The 23,944-nt window shown below is 40.4% G+C and overlaps 1 protein-coding gene across 1 annotated transcript; it reads left to right on the forward strand.

Moving 5' to 3' along the window:
• The first annotated feature begins 14,421 nt into the window (after nucleotides 1-14,421).
• On the forward strand, nucleotides 14,422-22,545 carry LOC137282734 (beta-glucuronidase-like). The gene is made up of 12 exons (XM_067814518.1): nucleotides 14,422-14,657; nucleotides 15,027-15,203; nucleotides 15,333-15,508; nucleotides 16,328-16,470; nucleotides 16,765-16,958; nucleotides 17,244-17,384; nucleotides 17,670-17,845; nucleotides 18,442-18,591; nucleotides 19,015-19,099; nucleotides 19,834-20,010; nucleotides 21,690-21,825; nucleotides 22,099-22,545. Exons 1-12 carry the CDS (start codon nucleotides 14,466-14,468, stop codon nucleotides 22,215-22,217), a joined length of 1,866 nt encoding a protein of 621 aa, XP_067670619.1. The 5' UTR covers nucleotides 14,422-14,465; the 3' UTR covers nucleotides 22,218-22,545.
• The last annotated feature ends 1,399 nt before the right edge of the window (nucleotides 22,546-23,944 follow it).

Genomic DNA, 23,944 nt, shown 5'->3' on the forward strand with positions numbered 1-23,944 from the left:
ATTGTCAAACAGCGATTATAATCCTAATCCTTGCACCACCACCACCTGTCGGTCATATTTCAGCACATAAATGTAAATTAAATCGTACAACGGATTCTGGATAATTTTCATAATCAATTCACTAAAACCATTCTATCAGGGAAAACAGACAAACTGATTTCATTACAAAACAATGTCATCTTCATTATAAAAATGCACATTCTTTAAACTGAATTCGACTAAATAGAGGAACTCATTTTCAACTGTTCCGTTTCGTTTAACTGGCCAAAACATTCCGTTTGGGGCAACATCCATCGCCATGCAACCCTGTGGGTTGTACCACCACCCAATGTTCTTCAGTCGGGCACACCCGTTGACGTCGTTGTCATATGTTCCAAACCGAGCTCCATTCAAGTTCTTGGTTGCATCACCGGCACCTCCTAAACCATCCAGAAAAATAGGGTTGTTATAATGCTCGTCCCTTTCAACGTCATCCCAGTGCAGTGCATATCCCTCTGGTTCAGAGTCCACACGGATGTTTCTGTACCATAGCGCACCTGTTTCCTTAGTTGAAATCGCCAGTGTTACTCTCATATCGTACCTGCCCTGTCTTGTGAACAAATGAAACCTTTCCAGACCGATAAAGAAGTATGTTTTAGTCCCAATACGCACACCCTGTTTTAATGCCTGCCATGTGTACGTATAGCTGTGGGTAACTGCATACACTGCAAATTTTGTCACAACGTAAGTGTTCAGTGCACACCACCATTTAAGTATATTGCCTGACCCAAGGGGCTCAATGATGTAATAGCTGTAATCTCTTGGTCCCTCTACACAATCTGAAATGTGACGAAATGTATAGTTATTTTTAATTATAAGCAACCAGAATACGCTTCAAAACAATACTGTTACTTCGTTGTATGTGTTGGTTAACGCCGCACTCGGTAGTATTATAGCTATGACGGCTGTCTGTAAACAACTGAGTGTGGACCAGAAAATCTACAGCATGAGCCTACCCAGTTGGTATACGATGACTTGTGTCAACCAGCTAGCCTGATCACCCAATCATGTTAGTTTTACCTCTCTTTCCTGCTTACCCCGTAGACTTAGGAATTTTACTGTATATTTTGGGAAGTTTTCAGTGGGATGTTTCGTCATGCTGCTGAAGTTTAAATGAGATATTTCGACATGGGTTCATAACTGTTCAGAATGATTACAGTAGTGGGGTTGAATTAACAATTCATATCGCATACAAAATTCGTCAGCTAATCTCAGTGATTACACAATGCCATTTAGAAAGTGGTCATATGCAACATATGTCATATTTAGGATTTCACTTTCTTAGTAAAGTACAAATTCTAGTACTTTCTTGGTTGAGTCCCATCCGGGATTCGAACCCGCACCATCAGAGTGAGACACCTAATCGCCAGCACACAAAGTCAGCCGCCTAACCCGCTCAGCCACTAAGTCGCTAATCCCAATAGCTGCTAATTGTTCAGCATCAATTATCAATCGTTGTTTATTCCCCGTTGACAAATTATATTTCAATAAAATTGTATTGTTGATCAAGCCATGTCAAAGCATGAATATAGCGCCTGACAAAGGATGAATAATGTAATGCTATGAAAAGTGTTTGAAATCAGTCACTCATTTTGCATGCTAGCTCTGGTTTTACAGTATCATTGTAGTATCTGGTCTTGACTATGATATTTGGCGAAGGTATTATGAGTCCAGTGACAACCGGTTGTTACACCTGTTCGAAATGAAAGCATACTTACACGTACACAGATGTTGTGATCAGAACATATGCATTCAATCAAACAACGTTTATACTCATTATGCATCGCATCCACCAAACAAATACCTCGGTAGTGTCTTTGACAGGTGCTCCCTGTAAAACCCTCAACACAGTCGCAGGTCCTGTTTCCAGGATAAAAAGTCCCTGCATTCTCACACGGATTCAGCTGTAGGAGGAAATGTGTGTGTGAAAATACTGGTGCATGTACCCTGTTAGTACCTTTCAATCTATACTGGACAAAAATATTTAGGGATATACGTAAATTTTGAAATCATGAATAATGATGTATTTATTCACTGACACACTGATCAAATATCAATCATAAAAATACCAATATCCCTAACTTATTTTGTCCAGTATAGATAAATAATATTCTTGAAATCTTTTGGGACTGAATACAATCTTGAAACACCATATATATTTGGTCTGTCAGCTCCACATACGTGCATCACTGTAGCAAATTTGCTGAATCAAGAAAAATATATGTTAAAATATATGTATGTTGGTGTATTTATAATATACGTTCTTAGCTCTTTCAGTTCTTGTTGGGAGCTTGTTCCATAGAACTGCAACATTATAACTGAAAGATCTTTGGCCAAATTGTTTTAAGTTACCCTTTGGAATGTGGAAAAGATGCTGTCCTACGAAACGAAGGACTCTGGGCGGTTTATACACTTGTGTGAGTGTTATCTCCGACATAGGACTTAGTATCTCCTACGAAGGACGTAGTATCTGTTACCTAGGACGTAGTATCTGTTACGTAGGACGTAGTATCTGTTACGTAGGACGTAGTATCTCCTACAAAGGACGTAGTATCTCCTACGTGGGAGATACTACCTCTTACGTAGTACTTATGTGTCTTTTTTAAGGTTCGGATTATGAAGTATGGCTATTAAGGTGACTAATGTTTGGTTAAGCAAAACGTTAGATAGTTTCTGGTAAGACATTCTGGTTATACAATGTCCTCGCAAGTTGTTGCTCGTCTTCAGATGGGGCTAGGTGGGATCGGATACAACTCTTGTTTGCGTTTTGTTTGTGTCGTGATTGTTTACAAGTTGACTTGACTAGGGTGGAAAGGTGTTGGGTGCGGTGTAAAAAAGTTAAAAAAGGCTTAAGATTGTCATTATAGTTATTTGCATAATGGAATTTGTGTAAGGGAATAACCACGCATAGATTGTCACCGATAGTATAAGACACGTCTGTGCACGTAGATTATGCCCTATGTGCAAGGACCTCTCAAATATCCAACGCTTAATAGTAAAGGGTAACATTAATAGTAAAGTGCAGCACATAACAACGAACAACAGTAGAGCAAACGGAACGCGAGGCAGTTAAGTACAACGGTCGGTCCAACACATGACAGCAATGCGCAACAACTAGTTGAATCCATGAGTCTAATGGTGAAGGAAACAATTGACTCTGATAGTAGATGATGCACATGATAGTAGATTCTAATGGTAAATGAAACACCTAACTGGAGACTCAATATTAATAGTGGAGACTGTTTGCATGTCTGGAGATGTGAGTCGACCATTTCATATTAATGTATATTAACATATATCAATCACGACCTACAGTAGATATTACGTATTGCGTAGGAGGCAGTAAGTCCTACGTAGGAGATACGAAGTCCTACTGAGGAGATTCTATGTCCCTTGTGTTATTTAATATGAAAAAGAATTTGTTGTTTGGTTCTGTTTATTGCGCGGATTGTATTAATACAATTAATACTTAATTTATGAACTAAAGAAACATAAATGATTTGGAAAATAAGTATAAATCCTAGTAGGCCCAGTGGGATAAACTACTAGTACTCATGCACAGTGTAAATACTAGGGAATACATAGACGTATACTCCGGCGGTGACCTAGTTGACGTAGGTCACTGACATCTCTTTGCATGACCTCTCATCTTTTCAGATAAGCCTTGTTTTTTTCTAATTTCACCATAACTGAACTTACAATTGCTGTGTGACTGCAGGTGTCGTCCACATCAAGCCCGGAACAGTTGCTGTCTGTATAAAACCCACTCAGCTGACACGTGTAGCCGTCGACTGTCTTGCAGTAGGAGGCCGACAGACAGTGTGGGTCATTCAGGCAGACCACAGAGCACTCGAAAATGCTCCTTGCAGGTTTGGTTGTCATTGAGTCACGGTTTGTTTTTGCTCGTGGACAGTTCATGAACTGAACACGTCTTCTTCTAGCAGAGATGACCCAAGTGTGAACAAGCAGTATCAGGGAGGCCTGTAGAAGTTTTTTCATGGCTGGTACAGGTTTGGGCTTATGAGGGTTCCAATAAATTGTTCCTCTCTGAAATGAAACAAATGGCGGATCCGTCTGATCCGTCTTAATACTCGCAAATGGCGTGCACCCTGAAACCAAAAGAGAGCTACAAAACAACCAATGATTGCAAAAATATACCTTACCAAATTCACTTGATGCAAAGATACCTGATATCTTTGTCATGCTTGTCTCACGAACTGAAATGACATACCATTAGGAAGGTAACTATAGACAAGCAATCGCCCATCAGTTGAGCGGGTACTGTCGACTTAGGAAACCCTGCTTCTGTGGCCGAGATATGATGTGAAAGAACGTAAGACCGTATTTTTGTACAAATGTATGTGCACGTGCATTGTAAGCTGCGATAGAAATTCAGGGCAAGATTATAGACAAACAAATATTCTAGGACATTCAGTCAGATGAAACAGTGTCCACAAATCAAGAGTCCTGAGGAAAACATGGCCTACCTGGGCGCTTCCAGATCCCAAGCTAACGAAGTCTTGGACATTTTTCAAGACAATCTTACCACTGACGCTGAGACATCGCAAATCAACGTGATCACGGGGCAAAGTTTTCATTACTCGAACCATATAGGACGTGTTTTATATTTTTGTGAATAATATTGTTATGTGAAAATATGTGTCATAAATTCGCCTCCAAAGAGAAGTCCAAATTTCCAGTGAACGTATGTATGTGTAGCAACTTGTATTACTATTATTGTTGAGGGCCGAACCAGTCTTACATTAAATTGTAATAGTATAAACGCGGACTATAGATCACAAGCAGCTGAGGGTTGATCATGTACCACACTAGGAACCATGGGGACTTACAGTACCTTTGCTACCTGCATGGACCCTAGCTGGATTTTCCCCATACCTTCAAATATTAGTCATTGAAGACAAATATACAAAAAATATAAACACACATTGTGCGATTAAAAAAGTTGACAGTTTAAATATACAAGAACTGTTTTGGGACTTACGTACCTTAGGGTCAAGAACTCGACATCAAACAAGCGTCCAGTTCCTGTTACATGGACGACAGCTTTGGCACGACTGTGTGTTTCAATATTGACGATGTGAATGTTACTCACTCACTCACCTGTTACGATCAGTGCGTTGCAAGGACGGTACCTGAAGTGGAATAAGGTTGTATCAAACACGCAGTTTGATATGACTTCGAGAATTATGAATGTTGTGCATCAAACAGACAGTCAACAATGTGGTATGGCGTGCATACGCTGGTTCCAATACTGGTTCCACAAATCATTGCATGACTAACTGATTTCAGTTTGTTTACAACAGTTTATGGGTAGACAAACAGATATCAGCATGGAGGCCAAATTAGACACAAAATGTGCTGACATAGTGCATGTCTCTTAAGATTAGAAATATTCATTAATGCACCAATATAAGAAATGGCCCAGCATTTACACCTGGAGTGACTTTGTATTTGTTAAAATAACTGCGGCTGTATATTATGTGCACTTTAACTCAAAAGTAATTCTACCTGGTTCATTAAAACATATTCACAAGATTTGTTTTCTGTAAATATTATCGAGAGAGAGCATGCACGCTAAATATTTCTTATCACGCACAACCTTTGCTGCTAAACACACTGCTGCTTAATTACCTGGTGAAATAACATGGCCACGCAACAACGTTTTATAGTTGTTAATTACAATTTGATTCACATTGGGAAAACGTGTTGTGTCAATGAAAAAAGTAATGTCATACAATGTGTTGATCCATACGTTAACAAGAAATCAATACATAAAGGAAATTTCTGTGAAATAATGAAAACGTTGGCCAATTAAATATACTCTTCAAAAAAAAGAAACTATACATACATAAATATGGTGAAACTACAATATCAAAGTATTTCTATGGCATAGGTAACTGTCAGTTTTGAACGTTGGCATGCTGTTTTACCACATCATTGCCTAAACACCAAATGATGCCGAAGCGTAACGTCCTCACTTCACGCTTTACGATTAGCCAAAACACAGCCATAGCAAACTGCACGTGCATCATGCATCTTCATGAACAATCATGAAGATGTCGCTGCCAATAAGATGTAAAAGGGCAGAACAACTAATGCTGTCACACACTTCAGAAATCCACAGTGCAACCATCAACATGCCATGTCTAACAGAACAACAACGGAACAACGCCATTGGACGTCTACAAGCAGGCCATACTAAGCAGCAAGTGGCAAGGGCTATGGGTGTGACAAGGTTAACCATCACTAACCCGTGGAGATGGTACAACAACACCGGTAATGTCCGTGACAGACCCAGGTCAGGACGACCTAGAGTAACGACATCTGCTCAGGATCGGTACATCCGGGTACGACACCTACGGGATCGCTTCACTGCAGCAACGTCAACAGCCTCACAGATTCCGGGTATGCGCAGAATCTCTGATCAGACTGTCCGTAATCGTCTGCGGGCAGCTGGTATTTTCGCCAGGAGGCCTGTTCGACGTAACGTCCTTATGCCACGTCACATCCAGTAACGTCTTCAGTAGTGTCGTCAAAGAGTCAAGGTGGCTGCTGGCAAGATGGAGACCGAAGAGTCGAGGTTCCTGCTGACACAAGCTGATGGACGTGCCCGAGTGTATCGACGTCGGAACGAACGCTACGCCAGAAACTGTATTCAACATGTTGATCCTTTCGGTGGAGAAAGTGTCATGGTGTGGGGGGGAATTCACCATGGTGGTAGGACAGCACTCGTTCGCGTGGCAGGAGCTTTAACTGGCGTATGTTACCGGGACGAGATCTTGCAGCCACACGTTGCCCCATTCATCAACGTCAATGGTGGTGAGTCCCAGCATGACAACGCTCGGTCACATGTCGCACGTGTGTGTACGGACTTTTTGCAGCAAAACAATGTGCCTATTCTACCCTGGCCTGCACGTTCGCCGGATATATCCCCAATCGAGAACCTCTGGGATGAGCTTGACCGCCGTGTACGTCAGCAACAGCCACCACCTCAGAAACTCAGGCACTCTACTTGGCGCTTCAACAAGAGTGGCAGAACATTCCCCAGGTTGTGATTCGGACCCTCATTGCATCTATGGGCAGTCGATGTCATGCTGTCATCACCGCTCTTGGTGGTCATACCCGCTATTGACTTTTCACCGACCCCAGGCACCAGGCATCAATGTGACTGCACAACGTGTGTTTCTTTGACGTTAACGTTGGTTTTGTTTGCTGTGTATTATGCTGACATGACCTTGCTGTCATATTTTCTTCATTTTGTTGACCTAACATTTGCTCACTTTCATTAAATCCATCTGAACTTCCAATGTATGGTTTCTTTTTTTGAAGAGTGTATATTAAGAAGGGCATTTGAAATGTATTTTAGGTAGTTTCAGTAAATGTGTTTTGGACTTATTCTTAAAATATGTCAATCTGACCGAGGGGTATTTCATTGCAAAAGGACTGGTGCAATAGCAAGAGAACGAAAAAACGGCTACCTGTTGGCAGCGCCATGCAATCTGAAATATGACAAAATAGCATTTATTGCCCCAAAAGTGGTTTATAACAACTTTTGAGGCTCAAGATAATTTCTATCTTTTTATATTTTTTGCCGCTTTTAGCAATATTCCAGCAAAGCCGCACAGAAGGGCACCAGGAAGGTTGTTCACACTTTGCATCCATGTGGAGAATAAAAAACCGTGGGATTTCTGCATGGCGCAATTCGTTTTAACTACTAGGCTACCCCACCACCCTGACTTGTGCAATAACCAGGTTAGAAGTACTATAACCAATGAAACAAAGACGTTTTACACTTAATACTAATCTGGTATTTTCATCCTTTGTCATGCGTAATGCTGTACTGACAATATGAGAACAGGAAGTGGTTGATTATGATATGATTTAATTACAGCATCTTTACCTCGCAAGGAATAAACTCCTTTTGCTGTTAAAGCATATATGTAAATGTTGCAAGGAAAATGTCGTGTAGACTCACTCATCCACTACAACAGCAGCAACTCTTTCATCAGGCTTTAAAAACTTTGAAAGACACAAAGGGGGGGGGGGGGGGGGGGGAGAGAGAGAAAGAGAGTGTGTGCGAGTGTGTGTACGAGAAAGAAAGGAGTGTGTGTGTATTGCGTGTGTGTGTGTGTGTGTGTGTGTGAGAGAGAGAGAGAGAGAGAATGAATGATTAATTGTGCATATTTGGACTGGTTATATGGGGGGGGGGGGGAGTGCTTATGTTCTTCTGGTAGACAGTTCTCGAACTTTGAGATTTAGAACCCATGTTTTCTGTGGGTTGTGAATATGTACTGTCGTAGTAATCAGAGCAATGTCACAAAATACGATAGCTGAAACTGAAACCCATTGGGCATGGTGGGCGAGCTGGCTAAGGCGCCAGGTTAGTGATCCAGCGAGGTTGAGGTTTCGGGATCGAGCCCACCTGTGACCGGGTGTAAAAACCTTGGAGTCAACTTTGTGTGCAGACTCTTTCAGTGTTGTCACAACCCCTAGTGTACAGTACACAACCCTGTGCACTTAAAAGAACCCACGAATCCGTTGGTATATGACCAGATGGTGGCCGCATGAACACGTGCATACACCTAGTTGCGGGTACAGCAACGTGCAGTAAACTTGGACAAAGTGCTGTGACTATATGTCCCAGTCCACCCTGCTGTCAATTGGGTACCTCGTTAGGATGAGAGAGCCACAATAAACTTGGTGCGCCTAGTTGCAGCAAGAGTTGTATACTCCCAAGGGAGTTGAGATTGAAATACGATGTGCTGTTGAGATTGACATCCGGTGATCGAGGGAAAACTACCAGCGCCTTGAGCATGCACTAGTGCGTGGATTTGTGCGCTATATAAATATCCAATCTATCTATCTATAAGAAAACTTAACTTATTTCAAATATGAGGGACCACCGGTAGACTGTGACTTACATTTTATCGCTGGTCCCTTACAACTTCAAAAGCAACCTGGACTGGACCAAAAGCTAAATCGATTCATATAATACCTCATGATCTGAAAATTGAATGGACATTTGGTGAATTTGATGTATATTACATTTAGATCAGATCTTGAAGACCAATGGGTAATCAACACCAGGAAGAGACTAGACAAGAGGAAATTAATATACTCCCAGCAACCTTAAATTAAAATCAGAAATTAAACACTTAATGGTAAAATAGAACTAGCAATCTCATGTTTCGATTCTGGGCCCAACCCACCAGCAGAATTCATTACTTCCCTAGAAAAATGTTTTTATAAGTTTATTTGGAATGACAGGAATGGTAAATAAAGATGGTGTAATAAAAGACAGCAATAAAGCAGGACGATTGAGAATGACTGATACATATAATGATGTATAGTCGATTTGAAATTATCTGCTTTAAAACGCTGTATCAAAAGATGTGATAACTGGATTGTTATCAATAGAATCTTTAAACAAAACATAGGGTCGGAAGTACTTTTTGAAACTTGTACATACATGACTACATGTATCATTTAACTCTCGGAAAATACTGTAACCACTCCCATCTGATAATAGTCAGTGATTTGAATGTTTACCAATGTCAGATCTATTTAGTAAAATCAAAATAGATAGCTAAATCACATTTATATTTACATATTCAGCATATGCATCCCGGTATAACTTTATAAAAGTTCGTAAAGAAAAAATATTTGTGAAACATCATGTATAAAAACAAAACCAAAACAATAATAAAATAAAACAATTCAATCTTAAAATGGACCTTATGTTCCAGTACCTAGACTACCTAAAATGTACCTATACATACATAATATCATCTTTCGCTTTTATTAACTAATATATGTATGATATTGATATAATACCCGTTCATCATTTCTCTGCATGCATCACAGTGTTTTGCTTATGTAACGACAGCGGTTGGAAACGTACACATGATATTATCTGGATCAAACAACGGACTTCCTTGAAGTAAGATGGTCTATTCTCTCTAAGAATATAATCACTATTACTACAAAATAAGGTCATCTGCCTTGTAAAAATGCACATTCTTCAACCCAAATATTACAATATTCAGGAACTCATTTTCAACTGTTCCATTCCGGTTAACTGGCCAAAACATTCCGTTTGGGGCAACATCCATCGCCATGCAACCCTGTGGGTTGTACCACCACCCAATGTTCTTCAGTCGGGCACACCCGATGACGTCGTTGTCATACGTTCCAAACCGAGCTCCATTCAAATTCTTGGTTGCATCACCGGCACCTCCTAAACCATCCAGAAAAATAGGGTTGTTGTAATGCTCGTCCCTTTCAACGTAATCCCAGTGCAGTGCATATCCCTCTGCTTCAGAGTCCACACGGACGTTTCTGTACCATAGCACACACACTTCGTTATTTGATATACGCAGTGTTACATACATATCGTATCTGCCCTGTTTTGTGAAAAGGTGGAACCTTTCCAGACCGATAAAATAGAAAGTTCCAGATGTTATCGGCAAAACCTGTTTTATTGCATGCCATGCATAAGTATAGCTGGGGTTCACATATAATCCAAATCTTGTCACGAAATAAGTGTCCCTTAAACATTTCCATTCAAGTATATTGTCTGATCCAAGAGGTTCAATGATGTAAATGCCGTATTGAGTTGGTAGCTGCACGCAATCTGAAATTTGACGAAACGGTAATAATTGACTAAAAATTAAAACCCGCTTCAAATCATTATTGCTACTAACCACGTCTGGAGAGGTGAACCTAATATTCTGAAATGTTACAAGGCATATTGGATATGTCGTTAGGTGGTTCATCAATCGCCACACTATTCAAGAAGACATGCCATGTGTTCGTATATTTAGAATGATTGTTATAGTTGGAACTAACTGACGTTTCACATCACATCAGCTTATCTTCATTCTCTTGATTCTAATGTCAACAACAGCTAGTTGTTCAATAATAATTAATCATTATTCGTAACCGTTGACACATTACATTGAAACAATATGGCATACATTCATTATGGTGAAACAAGCCAGGTCAAATGTTTACACCTAACTACATTAACTAGATGACTAACGTCAAGTCAGTCCATATCCACATTAAACTGTAAAACACGATTTGTATTAATTTTGATGTGTACTTTAGACAGTTAATTGTGTCATTTATTTAGAACACTTCATTTACTCAACCCCAGGCTCAAAATATTGTAATGAGATACAAATGTTGAACCCACTCACTCACTTTGCATGCGAGCTCAAGTTTTATATCATCGTAGTCTTGACTATGGGGTGTGCCGAACGTGTTATCAAAAATGTGATTACCGTGACAACCAGTTGTGATCAAATATGTACCCACTCGTAACGTAACCTTTACATGTTGGTCTAAAAACCGAAAGCATGCTTACACTTGTACAGATTGTGAAACCAGAATATGTTCATTCATCTAGGCAACGTTTATGATCTGTATCTTATCCAGCAAACACGCACCTCGGTAGTGTCTTTGGCAGGTGCTCCCGGTAAAACCCTCAACACAGTCACACGTCCTGTTTCCAGGATAGAAAGTGCCAGCATGCTTACAAGGATTCACCTGCATGAGAAAAAGATTATTGTGAAAATGCTGAAGTACACAAAATTGATGACACATCCCGAGCTTTTGACGATTTTTTTTTTATTTCAACCACTCACAGATCATCTGAATTTGAATTTTGATGATGGTATAGAGTTGAAATATATATAAAAGTAAAACCTGGGTAGATATCTTACTAACAGAAAGGTAGAGCCTGGAAGCAAAGAAAAATCTCAAATGTGGTAATTCCGTGAAAAGAAGCCATGCCGAATATATAGTGAGAAGCACCCTTCAGGTTTATATTAGTTATTTCACCATTACTGAACTTACAATTGCTGTGTGACTGCAGGTGTCGTCCACATCAAGCCCGGAACAGTTGCTGTCTGTATAAAACCCACTCAGCTGACACGTGTAGCCGTCGGCTGTTTTGCAGTACGAGGCCGACAGAGAGTGTGGGTCATTCAGGCAGACCACAGAGCATTCGATAATACTTCTAGCAGGTTTGGTTGTCATTGAGTCACGGTTTGTTTTTGCTCGTGGACAGTTCATGAACTGAACACGTCTTCTTTTAGCAGAGATGACCCAAGTGTGAACAAGCAGTATCAGGGAGGCTTGTAGAAGTTTTTTCATGGCTGGTACAGGTTTGGGCTTATGGGAGGTCCAGTCAATCGATCTTGTCTGAAATGAAACAGATAATTGATCCGTGATAATAAAGAACGAAAAATCTGGATAATGTAGCAATAGACATGACCACGGTCATTGTAAAGATAGAAATCCCGGACAAGGAATAAATAACACCCAATGTTCTACGACATTGAGCCTGACCTGATAAACACTGTTCAAATACAGAAACATATTGATGCAGCAGATAAATACTGTTTTTTCCTTTTATGGTTTGGCCACAGTAAGCCTCAAATGAACAGTTTAAAAACTAGAGGTTGATTAACAAGTGCATGAACATTATATCTCGGTCAGATCAACTGAACTTAAGTGCGAGTCCTTTGTGTTTTGTGCCTTATGTATTTGATTATCAACATTAAGAGTAGTGATGGTCACGTGGACGTCTTAGTTAATACTACACATTGTTGGCCAGGTCTTCAATATTCATGTTAAACATGTCTCCCCGATGAAATATTGTCTCTATTGTGTAAACGGAACTGCAGTAGGTTGTGTTCTCATAATAAAGAAGTTGATATCCATAAAAATCTTCATTCTTATGTATTTCACTTCTAAATGCCCTTCAAAGACATATGACAGTTTTTGTGATCATACAGAGTAGAAATGTTTGCTTACCTCATTCGCGGCCACAGAGTTGGCTTAAGTCACAGACGAAGCTTAAACAGGTTTGTGTTTCCTTCGATCACCACTTGGAATATTGGACTCTGACTTTAACTTTTACTTGTCAATAATATGAACAGACTAAACTGTTTAGTTGTGTATGCTGTTTGCCACGGCATCGTTTTCATATCCTGCAAAGTTAGCATTTCAACACCTCGGGCAATGGAAGGACGACACTTAGCTCGTTCTTTGTCATCGTATCCAAAAGGAAATCATTTTATTTCAGTGCATCTAAAACGAACTGATTTGTTTGTTGTGTAAACAAATAACTTGTCATTGTAAAATATTAGTCTTCAGTCGATTCTTAATTGATTTTAAGGAACACGCACTAAACACCGCCCATTAACATCGAAAAGTTACTGTTAACGCAGGTCATGCCTCTGATAATGTTAAATGTTTGTTGGATGTCAAAATACGTCGGCGACACAAACATTGACACTTTTATGTAAAGAAAATCTTGGTTTTTTTTATAAAATACCTACAACAAACATTAACTTTTTTCCGAAATGCGATTTTATTCAGCAAAGAACTCTTGCGCGGAATATTTATCTTTTTGTAGGGCAACTAACAGAAATAAAAGATATGTTTGTTTCGTTCCATGAAATATTTCCCACACAAAATGCACGGTCAACATTTAACATATCAAAATACATTTGCAAACATTTTACAAATATGGTAGCTAATAGCTCCCCGTAACATAAACGTTTCAGATGCAAATAATAATTTGATGAATGTGTCAATCATCACTTTTATGGTAACTTATATATACACTACCTGGGGCAATATAACTGTTCAATTTAATACCTTTCATTTAACGACGGGAACAGAGAGAGAAATGTTTCCCATTTTCCCACGGCGTCCACCAAGAACATATAAAGCATGGGTCTATTTGAATATGGCTGTTTGTTTATTGTCACTATTTCATTAAGATATGATTTCAAGTCTGACAGTTGTGTTTAATTAACTAAAGGCAGGCTATCTGTATATTCTTCTTCCAGTATTCGACTCACGTTGTTAACATTCACTTGACCTAAGTCGAAGGAAAGTGACCCGTGAAGGTCCCGGGGTAGAATAGGCCTTCAGCAACCCATGCTTGCCATAAAAGGCGACTCAGCTTGTCGTAAGAGGCGACTAACGGGATTGGGTGGTCAGGCTCGCTGACTTGGTTGACACATCTCATCAGTTCCCAATTGCGCAGATCGATGTTCATGTTGCTGGTCACTGGATTGTCTGGTCCAGACTCGATTATTTACAGACCGCCGCCATATAGCTGGAATATTGCTGAGTGTGGCGTAAAACTAAACTCACTCACTCACACGAAGGAAAGTATTCGACACAGAAAACAGGTACTCGTATCAGATATCATTTGCCCTTGGATACTGTCCTTGACCATCCACGATGTCATCCATACACACAACATAGATAATCGCCAAGCACGCGGTACAGTATGTTGATTATGTATCTTATCAACCATGAGCCAATTCATCTAATCTGTGAGTCGACCCATGTATAATGTCTGATCTGACAAGGGTGACACGATGCGGGCATGCGTGTGTGTGGTAGTGTTTCTGTGTGCCACGGGCGTTGGTGGGGTGGGGATGCTTTATCCCCGGGACTCTGAGAGTCGGGAGGTCAGGAACCTGGACGGAATGTGGAACTTCCGCGCCGATATGTCCCCTACCAGAGATGCTGGACTGAAGGCGGCTTGGTTCAAACAACCTTTAGTTAAAGTGAGTGGAAGAACAATTCAATCCGCTCTGGTCATTGGAAGCCCTTGCCTAGTGTGTGACCGGTGAAGATTGTGGGTGAGAAAATATGTCCCCAGCAACCAATACCTTTCGTCAGGGCCAAGATTATGGGTGGTCAGACTCGGTGACCTTGAGTGAGTGAGTGAGTGAGTGAGTGAGTGACTTAGTGAGTGAGTGACTTAGTGAGTGAATGAACATTTTAAATCCAATCGGTAGTGTGTGAGCCACATTGTGACTGTAAAAGACATTCATTAACAGAGGAAAACTTGAATCCTTTCACATACTGCAATATCAGATATGATCATGAGATACTTTTGTGGCTTGTATTTAAGGCGTTTGGTTATTGCCTAGACTGGTCCCGTGATCCCGATGCCTGTCCCCTCCAGTTATAACGACGTGACCCAGGACGCCTCCTTGCGGGACTTTGTTGGATGGGTGTGGTACGATCGTGATTTCTTCGTACCTCTTTACTGGCAAGACCGGAGAGTGGTTCTCCGCTTTGGCAGCGCAAACTACTATGCAATTGTGGTAGGTAAATGAATGACAGTCTTGAAACAAAGTTATATAAATCAGTGAAGTTCACGTTGCCATGTTGTGTTTCGTCCAGTGTTTAATCAAGGTATCACATAATCACATAACGTTACTTAATACTCACAGTGGGTCAACGCCCAGGAGGTAGTTCAGCATGACGGTGGCCATCTTCCATTCGAGGTTGAAATCAACAAGTATCTAAATTTTGGTGGGAGCAATTTGCTAACTGTGGCCGTGAACAACACTCTTACTCCACACACTCTACCTCCTGGCACCATTCAGTACCAGACAGACACAGAGAGGTGGGTATCTCATCAATATACACCATCCATTCCCAACCAGACACCTGGTGGTATCTTTCTGCATACACACCATCGAGTACCAGACACAGAGAGGTGGGTATCTCATCAATATACACCATCCATTCCCAACCAGACACCTGGTGGTATCTTTCTGCATACACACCATCGAGTACCAGACAGACACAGAGAGGTGGGTATCTCATCAATATACACCATCCATTCCCAACCAGACACCTGGTGGTATCTTTCTGCATACACACCATCGAGTACCAGACACAGAGAGGTGGGTATCTCATCAATATAAACCATTCATTTCCATTGAGACACCTGGTTGTATCTATCTGTATACACACTACCCAGAGCCAAGCAGACACGGAGAGGTGGCTATCAAATACGTAAATACCATTTATTTCCAATCAGACTCGTGGTGGTATCTATCTGTATACACAAATATTTGTATCTGTATGTATGTGTCTCCAGAACCAGGCAGACACAGAGAGGTGGTATCTCATCAATATACACCATCCAGTGTTTCCACATATTTCATGCCAAAAGAAGATCAAACGGCGAGTATCTCTTTGTCCTTAAACACATGGGGTGGAAGAAAACATTCTTTGTAACCTTAGGTGTTGGCTCTGTAGTGTCTCTGAATGCTTATTTAACGCACCGAAAAGCTATTGTGGAGTTTGAAACATCTTTTTGTGTTATCTAAGTATATGCTAAAATCCATAGTTGGTAATTACTTGGATTTTTTGGTTGCCATGGTACCCCTAGATAGACACCATTCATGAGTAGCATCTCCATATGCCAATATTACAGATATCCAGATTGGTACTTTGTCCAGAATCTCCAGATGGACTTTTTCAATTATGCTGGTATTCATCGTCATGTCCGCCTGTACACCACTCCAACCACCTACATAGATGATGTGACTGTTACAACTAACATCAGTAACGGAGAGGGTTTGTTGAAGATTACTTACAGTAGAGACTCTCACCCCCTTGTTGTCGATTTGTACTTTGTTTTATTACACACGTCAGTTTCATCAACACGATGTGGTTATTGGTTAGAACTCCGAGGCTAGAATGGTTGCAATGCCCTGACGCACAGTTACAGTACATATATCTGAGCTTGATTTTTTATGTAGATGGAGGAATTCAAAGACGGGCAGAGTAATTTTTTGTTTCAAATTTATGTGGAAAATCGGTATAAAGTTTGACAGAAATACACCATCACATGTAACATGGATGTTTCAGGTATTATAAACTTCCAGATCGACGTTGGTGGTTCTGCCAAGGGTAGCAGTGTCAAGGTGGATGTTGAGGACAAGGACGGCAACGTCGTCGGAACATCTGCCAACTTCACCGGCATTGTGACCCTGGCTAATGTCAACCTCTGGTACCCTTACACCATGATGCCAAACGCACCTGCCTATCTCTACACACTAAAGGTAGGTTAATTATGGTGAATTCCTATCTCTGGTACCCCTACACCATCATGCCCCTACGGAATATGCCACGGGCAGGCTGAATTCCAAGGTGGAATGTTCCAACGGAATGTCAGGATCGATCCTCGGTTGGCAGTTTAGAACCATCCTTAGTCTAGCACAGGTAAACAAGAGCCTAGTGTTATGTGCAAAGGCGTACACGTCATGGGTACATGAGACAAGTATCAGTACCTTAATTAGACAGGTCGCTGTAACTCTTGTTAAGACTAGGAACGTCTTCGTTCTCAGATGACCTTGACCTCTGAAGCAGGAACGGATGTGTATCGTCTGCCGGTTGGTATCCGCACCATACAAGTGACAGAGACCCAGGTGCTCATCAACAAGAAACCCTTCTACTGCCATGGAATCGGAAAGCACGAGGACGCAGACGTAAGCCGTTTATTTATGAACATCAGAATCAGCAAAGTGTCAACTATATCACGGCAGCCTGTAAACTGGTACCACTGATTGTCAGTGTGTATATTTTGAAGATTCGGGGCAGAGGTCTTCACTATGCCATCATTTCAAAGGACTTTAATATGTTCATGTAGCTAGGGGTCAACAAGACCGATGTACATTCATTACACGAAAAACGCTTTTGAATATTTTTGGACACCAGAATCAGCAAAGCGTCACCTATACCACGGTGCCTCTGTCAGCGTGCATATTTTGTAGATTCGGGGCAGAGGTCTTGACTATACCATCATTGCAAAGGATTTCAACATGTTCAAGTGGCTAGGGGTCAACTGCTTCCGTACGTCCGTCTATCCCTATGCGGAGGAGATCATGGACCAGGCTGACAAAGAAGGAATAATGGTCATTAACGAGAGTCCAGGTATCGGCATCACACAGTGAGTCCTTCATTCAAGCAAAATATGCTTGATGGCTGTAGCGATACTCATTGGCACAAGGTGGATGAGTGAGTGATTTTGCAGCGGCTTGAAAATAACAAAGTATTTCTCTGGAAACAAAGATAGACCAATTGTGTTGTTAGTTATCAGAATAAAATAAACTGACATTCATAGAATTAAATTTATCTATGTCTTAATTACTTCAAACACGCTAAAATCTATACTTAGAAACAGTATTGAAATGTCAGAAATAGTTTGAACAGTACAACCGCTGGAGATTGAGCGAAAAATCCACACATTCCATAAAAGGTACTCCAATGTCATAAGGAATACATTGTAGTCCTCACCACTCAATAAAGTGAGTCAGTATAATGAGAGTGCATATAATGTTTTAAGCAGACAGCCGGGACTAATGTGTGTCTAGTGTCTATGTGACCTATTACACGCTGTATACATGATGAAGCGATGTATACATGATGAAGCGATGTATACATGATGAAGCGATGTATACATATCTCAGATGTGTAGTACTGAGAAGGTAACATACCCATCCGAGTGTGCGTCGTAAAACACCAGTCACTCCTTTGTTATTTCAGGGATGAAAACTTCAGCAACACATCTCTGTTCCATCATCTGGAAGTGATGGATGAGCTTGTGAGGCGGGACAAGAACCGTCCTGCTGTCATGATGTGGTCTGTCGCTAATGAACCAAGTAGTGACAAGGACATTTCTATACCATATTTTAAGTGAGTGACATAGTATATTTCACTACCTGTAAAATAATCATCCCCGCGACGAAGTGGATACGCAACTCGTCCGTCTATCCTTGTCATTCCGCTTCTCCATGGTAACACATTTTCTCAAAGTCTATTTAAATAAGGGGCGTTTTACTCATTCATATCAATGGTCACGATCTCAAGAGAGTTCGAAATTTGGTGTTTTAGATTCATCATACACACAGATATGCAGCTAGGTGTCAGACATGCCCAAAAATGAACAGGTTTTCGCAGAAACTACTGAATTTAATGAATCATGTTTGTTGTGCATGCGTTAAACATTCAGGTAGACACACCCAATTCCAATGTGTCGTTTGCTGGAAATACAGACAACACATTTTACCTGATAGCTCTGATATCCTGCAGTTCGATCATGAGATATATTCTCTTCAGGTCAGTGATTGGACATACAAGGAGTCTTGACCCTACCAGACCTGTATCTTTCGTGTCGAACAAAAACTACATTGATGATAAGGCAGTAAGTGAAATATTCAGATGTACTGTTGGTGTACGTCAGTATATACTCTTCAAGCAAAGTAGGGGATAATGAACTTTCAGTTTTGATAGGAAGTGTAAACGGTAACAAACGTTTCAATGACATCTTATGAACGCACCACCATTTCCCTCTATTACCACCCCGAAACATAACGCATGATATGCACGTGCACAACGCAGAAGCCCCATATACGTGCATGGGGTCCAATTCTTGATTTTTGACGTTTTTTCAAACGCACATTTGTTGGTGTTGGTCGTATACATGCAAAATACATGCCATAATCCAATCATCTTTCAAAAGCATCCACATTCCAAATAACTATGGTTGTAAGGAGGTGCAAATGGGGATGTACTCTCAAAACATTCAATAAAAAATCGTATTAACATCGACTGACTCCGATAAATCTCCTAAATACTTTTAATCATAAATAAAAAAAAAATAAGAAAAAGAAGATCTCCTACTTTTTTTGAAGAGTATATACCGAGCCAACCTGACCATGACCTTCCTGCTAACAGTTCCTAATGACGTTACTGGACTGAAGAAACCAGCGTCGTTTTCATGGTGTACTTTCTGTTTGGGGTACGCAAAAAAACGTTTTGTTAATATTTGACAGCTTCCTGCCATGCCTCATACTTCTAGGGGCACGTTCGGTGTTTTACTGCAGATTATTTCCTGCAGTACCATGCTATGTTTAATGTTTTCACATCTTCGTCTAGGTCCAGTTTGTAGACATCATTTGTTTCAACCGCTACTTTGCTTGGTACACTGACACGGGCCACACAGAAGTCATCCAGGTCCAACTGGCAAGTGACATGGACGGATGGAGAAGCAAGTACAACAAGCCGCTGTTTGTCACAGAATATGGAGCAGGGTCTGTTGCTGGGTTGCACAGGGCAAGTAGAACAAGACCCTGTTTGTGACTGTATATGGAGCAGGTTCCCTTGATGGGTTGCACAGGGTAAGCAGAAGAAGCCACTGTTTGTCACAGAATATGGATCAGGTTCTGTTGCTGGGCTGCACAGAGTAAGTGGAAGAAGCCACTGTTTGTCACAGAATCTGGATAAGGTTCTGTTGCTGGGCTGCACAGAGTAAGTAGAACCAGACATTGTTTGTGTGGGACGGTCAGTGTGACAAAACTCGACTGCGCAGTGTAAGTGGACACTTTTTTTCAAACTAAAGTATCTATACACATGGTTTTAGCAGCAAGTAGGATACGATGTCATGCGCCATCCAAGCCAACGAACATTACAATCCGATCCCAGTAGTAGCCTCTTACGGCAAGGCATAGGTGCTGATTCTCACTTGTAAGCCGGGTCTTCGCAAGTTTTGAATACAATTAAATACACTGATGTAGTATAAACGTGAAATGAATAACATGATAAATCTCGTGTTACGTGTTGGTTCCCAGATTAGCTAGGTGTTTTACTATATCTAAATCAATGTACAGGTGTTTAGTGTCAGCCCAAATTTAAAGGCAGCGATTCCTGTATCATGAACAAACGCCATATAGCTAGAATATTGCGGAGGGCCGCATAAAACTAACCTCACTCACTCTTGTACCACGAGATATAATGTTTGATGAGAATGTGAATGAGTGAGTAACGTTTCAGCTCCACTAAGAAAATGACTCCAGAAAGAAAAATTTTCCAATTCATTGGATAAAAATATTATGGAAAAGCCCATACAATATTACCATGTTATCACTTGACTGATAATGGTGATAGAGTCTACACTGAAACGTTGCTCCTCACTGCAAAGAGAGAAGTTGTTTATGCATATATCAGTTCTTTACTTGCCCTGTACTAGAATAACAGTTAGCCAGTCACTGACTATTCAGATTCAGATTCAGTTTCTGTTTATTCGGTATTTCTGGCCTTAAGGCCTACATTACAATCGTTGTGGCTGCAAAATATTATGCAAATCATGTGAACATATAGTTACATTTATGGCAAGGAACAGTGAAAATATGTTTGAGATATATTGCTACAAACTTAACAGTCATAATAATCATAGAATTTAACAACATAGACGGTGAATGTTTGTCCGTTACAGTGTTTGAAAGAAATGGTAGACTTTTTTCGCAAACTTAGATGCCTTGTGCATACAAACATGACATAGAATTTTGAATACCATGTTTTCGTGTCCTATTTATAGAGAAATTATGAAAACCAGTTTTTAATTTACATAAATCTCTAATAAAAAAGACATCAAGAAAGTTTATAAGACAATTCTGTTTCAAGCAAAGACTTATAAGAGGCATTCTACCATGACTCCAGTAAATACTGGATTGTCATTGGTTAATCAAAGTCATTCAGAGGTATATACCTCTGATTTTCCAACACATTATGTATTTCTTTAAAATCGGAATAACACGGTTATGGTAGAATGGAGATAAACAAAGATATGAAACAAGATATGAAACAGTCCTCATTGCCAACCCTTTGAGCAAGCCGTACACAGTGAATTCCAGTAGAAATATGTAATAGTAGTCACTGACTATCCACATATGCAGCATCGTTATACAATGAATAACACAGAAACATAACATAATTTTGGGAAATTCTATTTCCAGGATCCATCTTCTGCATTTACAGAAGAATACCAAGTGGACTTCATGGCGGAATACCACAAGCAGTTTGATTCAAGGATCGGACAATATTTAGTTGGAGAAATGGTTTGGACGTTTTCTGACTTCATAACGGCTCAGGGTAAGACGTGTGAATGGAGATATACCTCACGATCCATTGTGTTAGGGGCAGTGGACTGAAAAGGGTTTTCTTTCGGTTTCAGGTGCCCTTTTACAGTGACTATTCATGACCGATGTTGAGGTTAAGCTACAGCCATCGGTTTCAGATACTCTTTTACTTTGACTACCCATGACCCGGATCAAAGTTTAAAACTTCAGACATTGGTTTCATGTGTCCTTTTACATTGACTACTCATGAGCCGTGTTAAGGTTAAACTACAGTCTTTGGTTTCAGATGTCAAGCGAGTAGTGGGCAACAGGAAGGGCGTTCTTACCCGTCAACGCCAACCCAAACCTGCTGCCTTCCTCCTTCGCGAGAGATACCATGCCTTGATGAACAGAACAGCTCACTGACTTTATACACTGACAGTATGAGAAATACACTTTTATTATTTTGGTAACTGTTAGATATCAGATGGGTGGATATAAAACGGAATATATACCCTGTTCCACTTTGTTAGCTACACATCTATTACTTGAACGGAGCCACAGATGTTGAATGAAAAACGGCTATAACGGAGTAGTGTAGAAATATTTATCGATATGTGACATCTACAGGTAGGGCCTTTAGAAAAAAGGTTCATGCAACTGAAGATTGTGATCAGCGACTGTGATAGTGAAACTTTGATACGACATGGGTGCAACTAGTTATCAACAATAAACCAGTCAAAATGGAGCTTGATACCGGAGCTTCTCTTTCACTCATTTCAGAACGGGTATCTTCCTGGAGTAGCATTAGTGAGTGAGTTAGTGAGTAAGTAAATGAGTTAAGATTTAACGTTACATCGGTAATATTTCAGCCACATGATGACGAGAACATTTAATTGTGTTACGTAGTAAGTTATGGCCAATCATAAAAAAACTATCATCGACGGACAGTAAAATCAACTAGAATATCACACTATCAAGAATTAAAACAAGTATATATTTCTAAAATAAGACTTCAAATTAGGACAATACGATGTAAAAAAAAAGTTGAGGACCGCCAACAACTGAAAGCAGACCACCACTCTAAGAACTATGGAGGCTTAGCATTTTGGCTTCCTTCATGGAACCTAGCTGGATTTATATCACCTCTTCAACCACTAACGGCGTTACTGATAGTTACCCTTCATGAAACAACATTCTCTGGTTAAAAAAGTGTGTAGAGCTAAATAGACTTTGAATGGTTTAGGACTTACGTATGCTCTCAGGAGGACAATACTTTTACAGTACTTTAACCACCCTCGAGGATACAGCCCCAAAGGTACTAATCTAACCTACCAATCAGGAAAATAGTTCTATATACAGTACATATCAACCAGAATTCATCATTGAAATCATTTCCCCCTACAAACACACGCATAATAATTAAATAAGAACTAGTATACTAGTATTAAAAACGATCCTGAACTTTTGTTACGGTAAAATATTTACCCCTTGTGATGGAGTACCATTAACTGATACTGACGCTCATCTGAAGACCATATTACATTTTCAAGAGTGGGACAGGTGGCTGTCCACGTTAGGATATAGAGGGAAACGTTGTTGAGGGTGACGTCGACCAACGCCAGATGGTTGGTCGTCAAGTCAATACCGGACAATATGGTGACAGACAGTGGTTCACAGCAATCCTTCATCTCAGAAGATATGTCCAGTCTCACAAAGGAGAATGGTTTCAATACTATCAAACATACTCTCTCAGCACCACATCATCCAGCAATCAACGGACTAGCAGAACAATTCGTCCAATCTTTTCAGAAAACCCTGGAAGTGCAGCCAGAATCTCTTCCGGAACCAGTGTCCACAGCACTTTGCACGAATCCGACAAGCGCCTGAAAAGTTGGATTTGTAGGTCCATTGGATTGACTGATATTGTTCCTTAGTTGACACATGTAACATATGTGCAAACAAGTTAAGAGGTGCTCTGGTGCAGTTGAACAGTTATCTTTTTTAACACTATGGACATTAAGAATAGTGTGGAGGAGTGTTACGTATGAGAATACAAAACAATGCTTTTAGCGTAGTGAGTTATCTCTTTGGCTGCGCATGTCATGTACAGTTCCGGAAATATACTTGCCCCCGTACCTGCCACCTGAGTG

Source organism: Haliotis asinina, chromosome 4 (genome assembly GCF_037392515.1).
Source record: "Haliotis asinina isolate JCU_RB_2024 chromosome 4, JCU_Hal_asi_v2, whole genome shotgun sequence".
NCBI classification, from domain to species: Eukaryota; Metazoa; Mollusca; class Gastropoda; order Lepetellida; family Haliotidae; genus Haliotis; species Haliotis asinina.

Coding starts and splice junctions, on each gene's coding strand:
- LOC137282734 (XM_067814518.1), top strand. CDS start 14,466: ATGCGGGCATGCGTGTGTGTGGTAGTGTTTCTGTGTGCCACGGGCGTT. Junction 16,959..17,243: donor CCTATCTCTACACACTAAAG/GTAGGTTAATTA, acceptor CTTCGTTCTCAG/ATGACCTTGACCTCTGAAGC. Junction 20,011..21,689: donor CTGTTGCTGGGTTGCACAGG/GCAAGTAGAACA, acceptor TTCTATTTCCAG/GATCCATCTTCTGCATTTAC.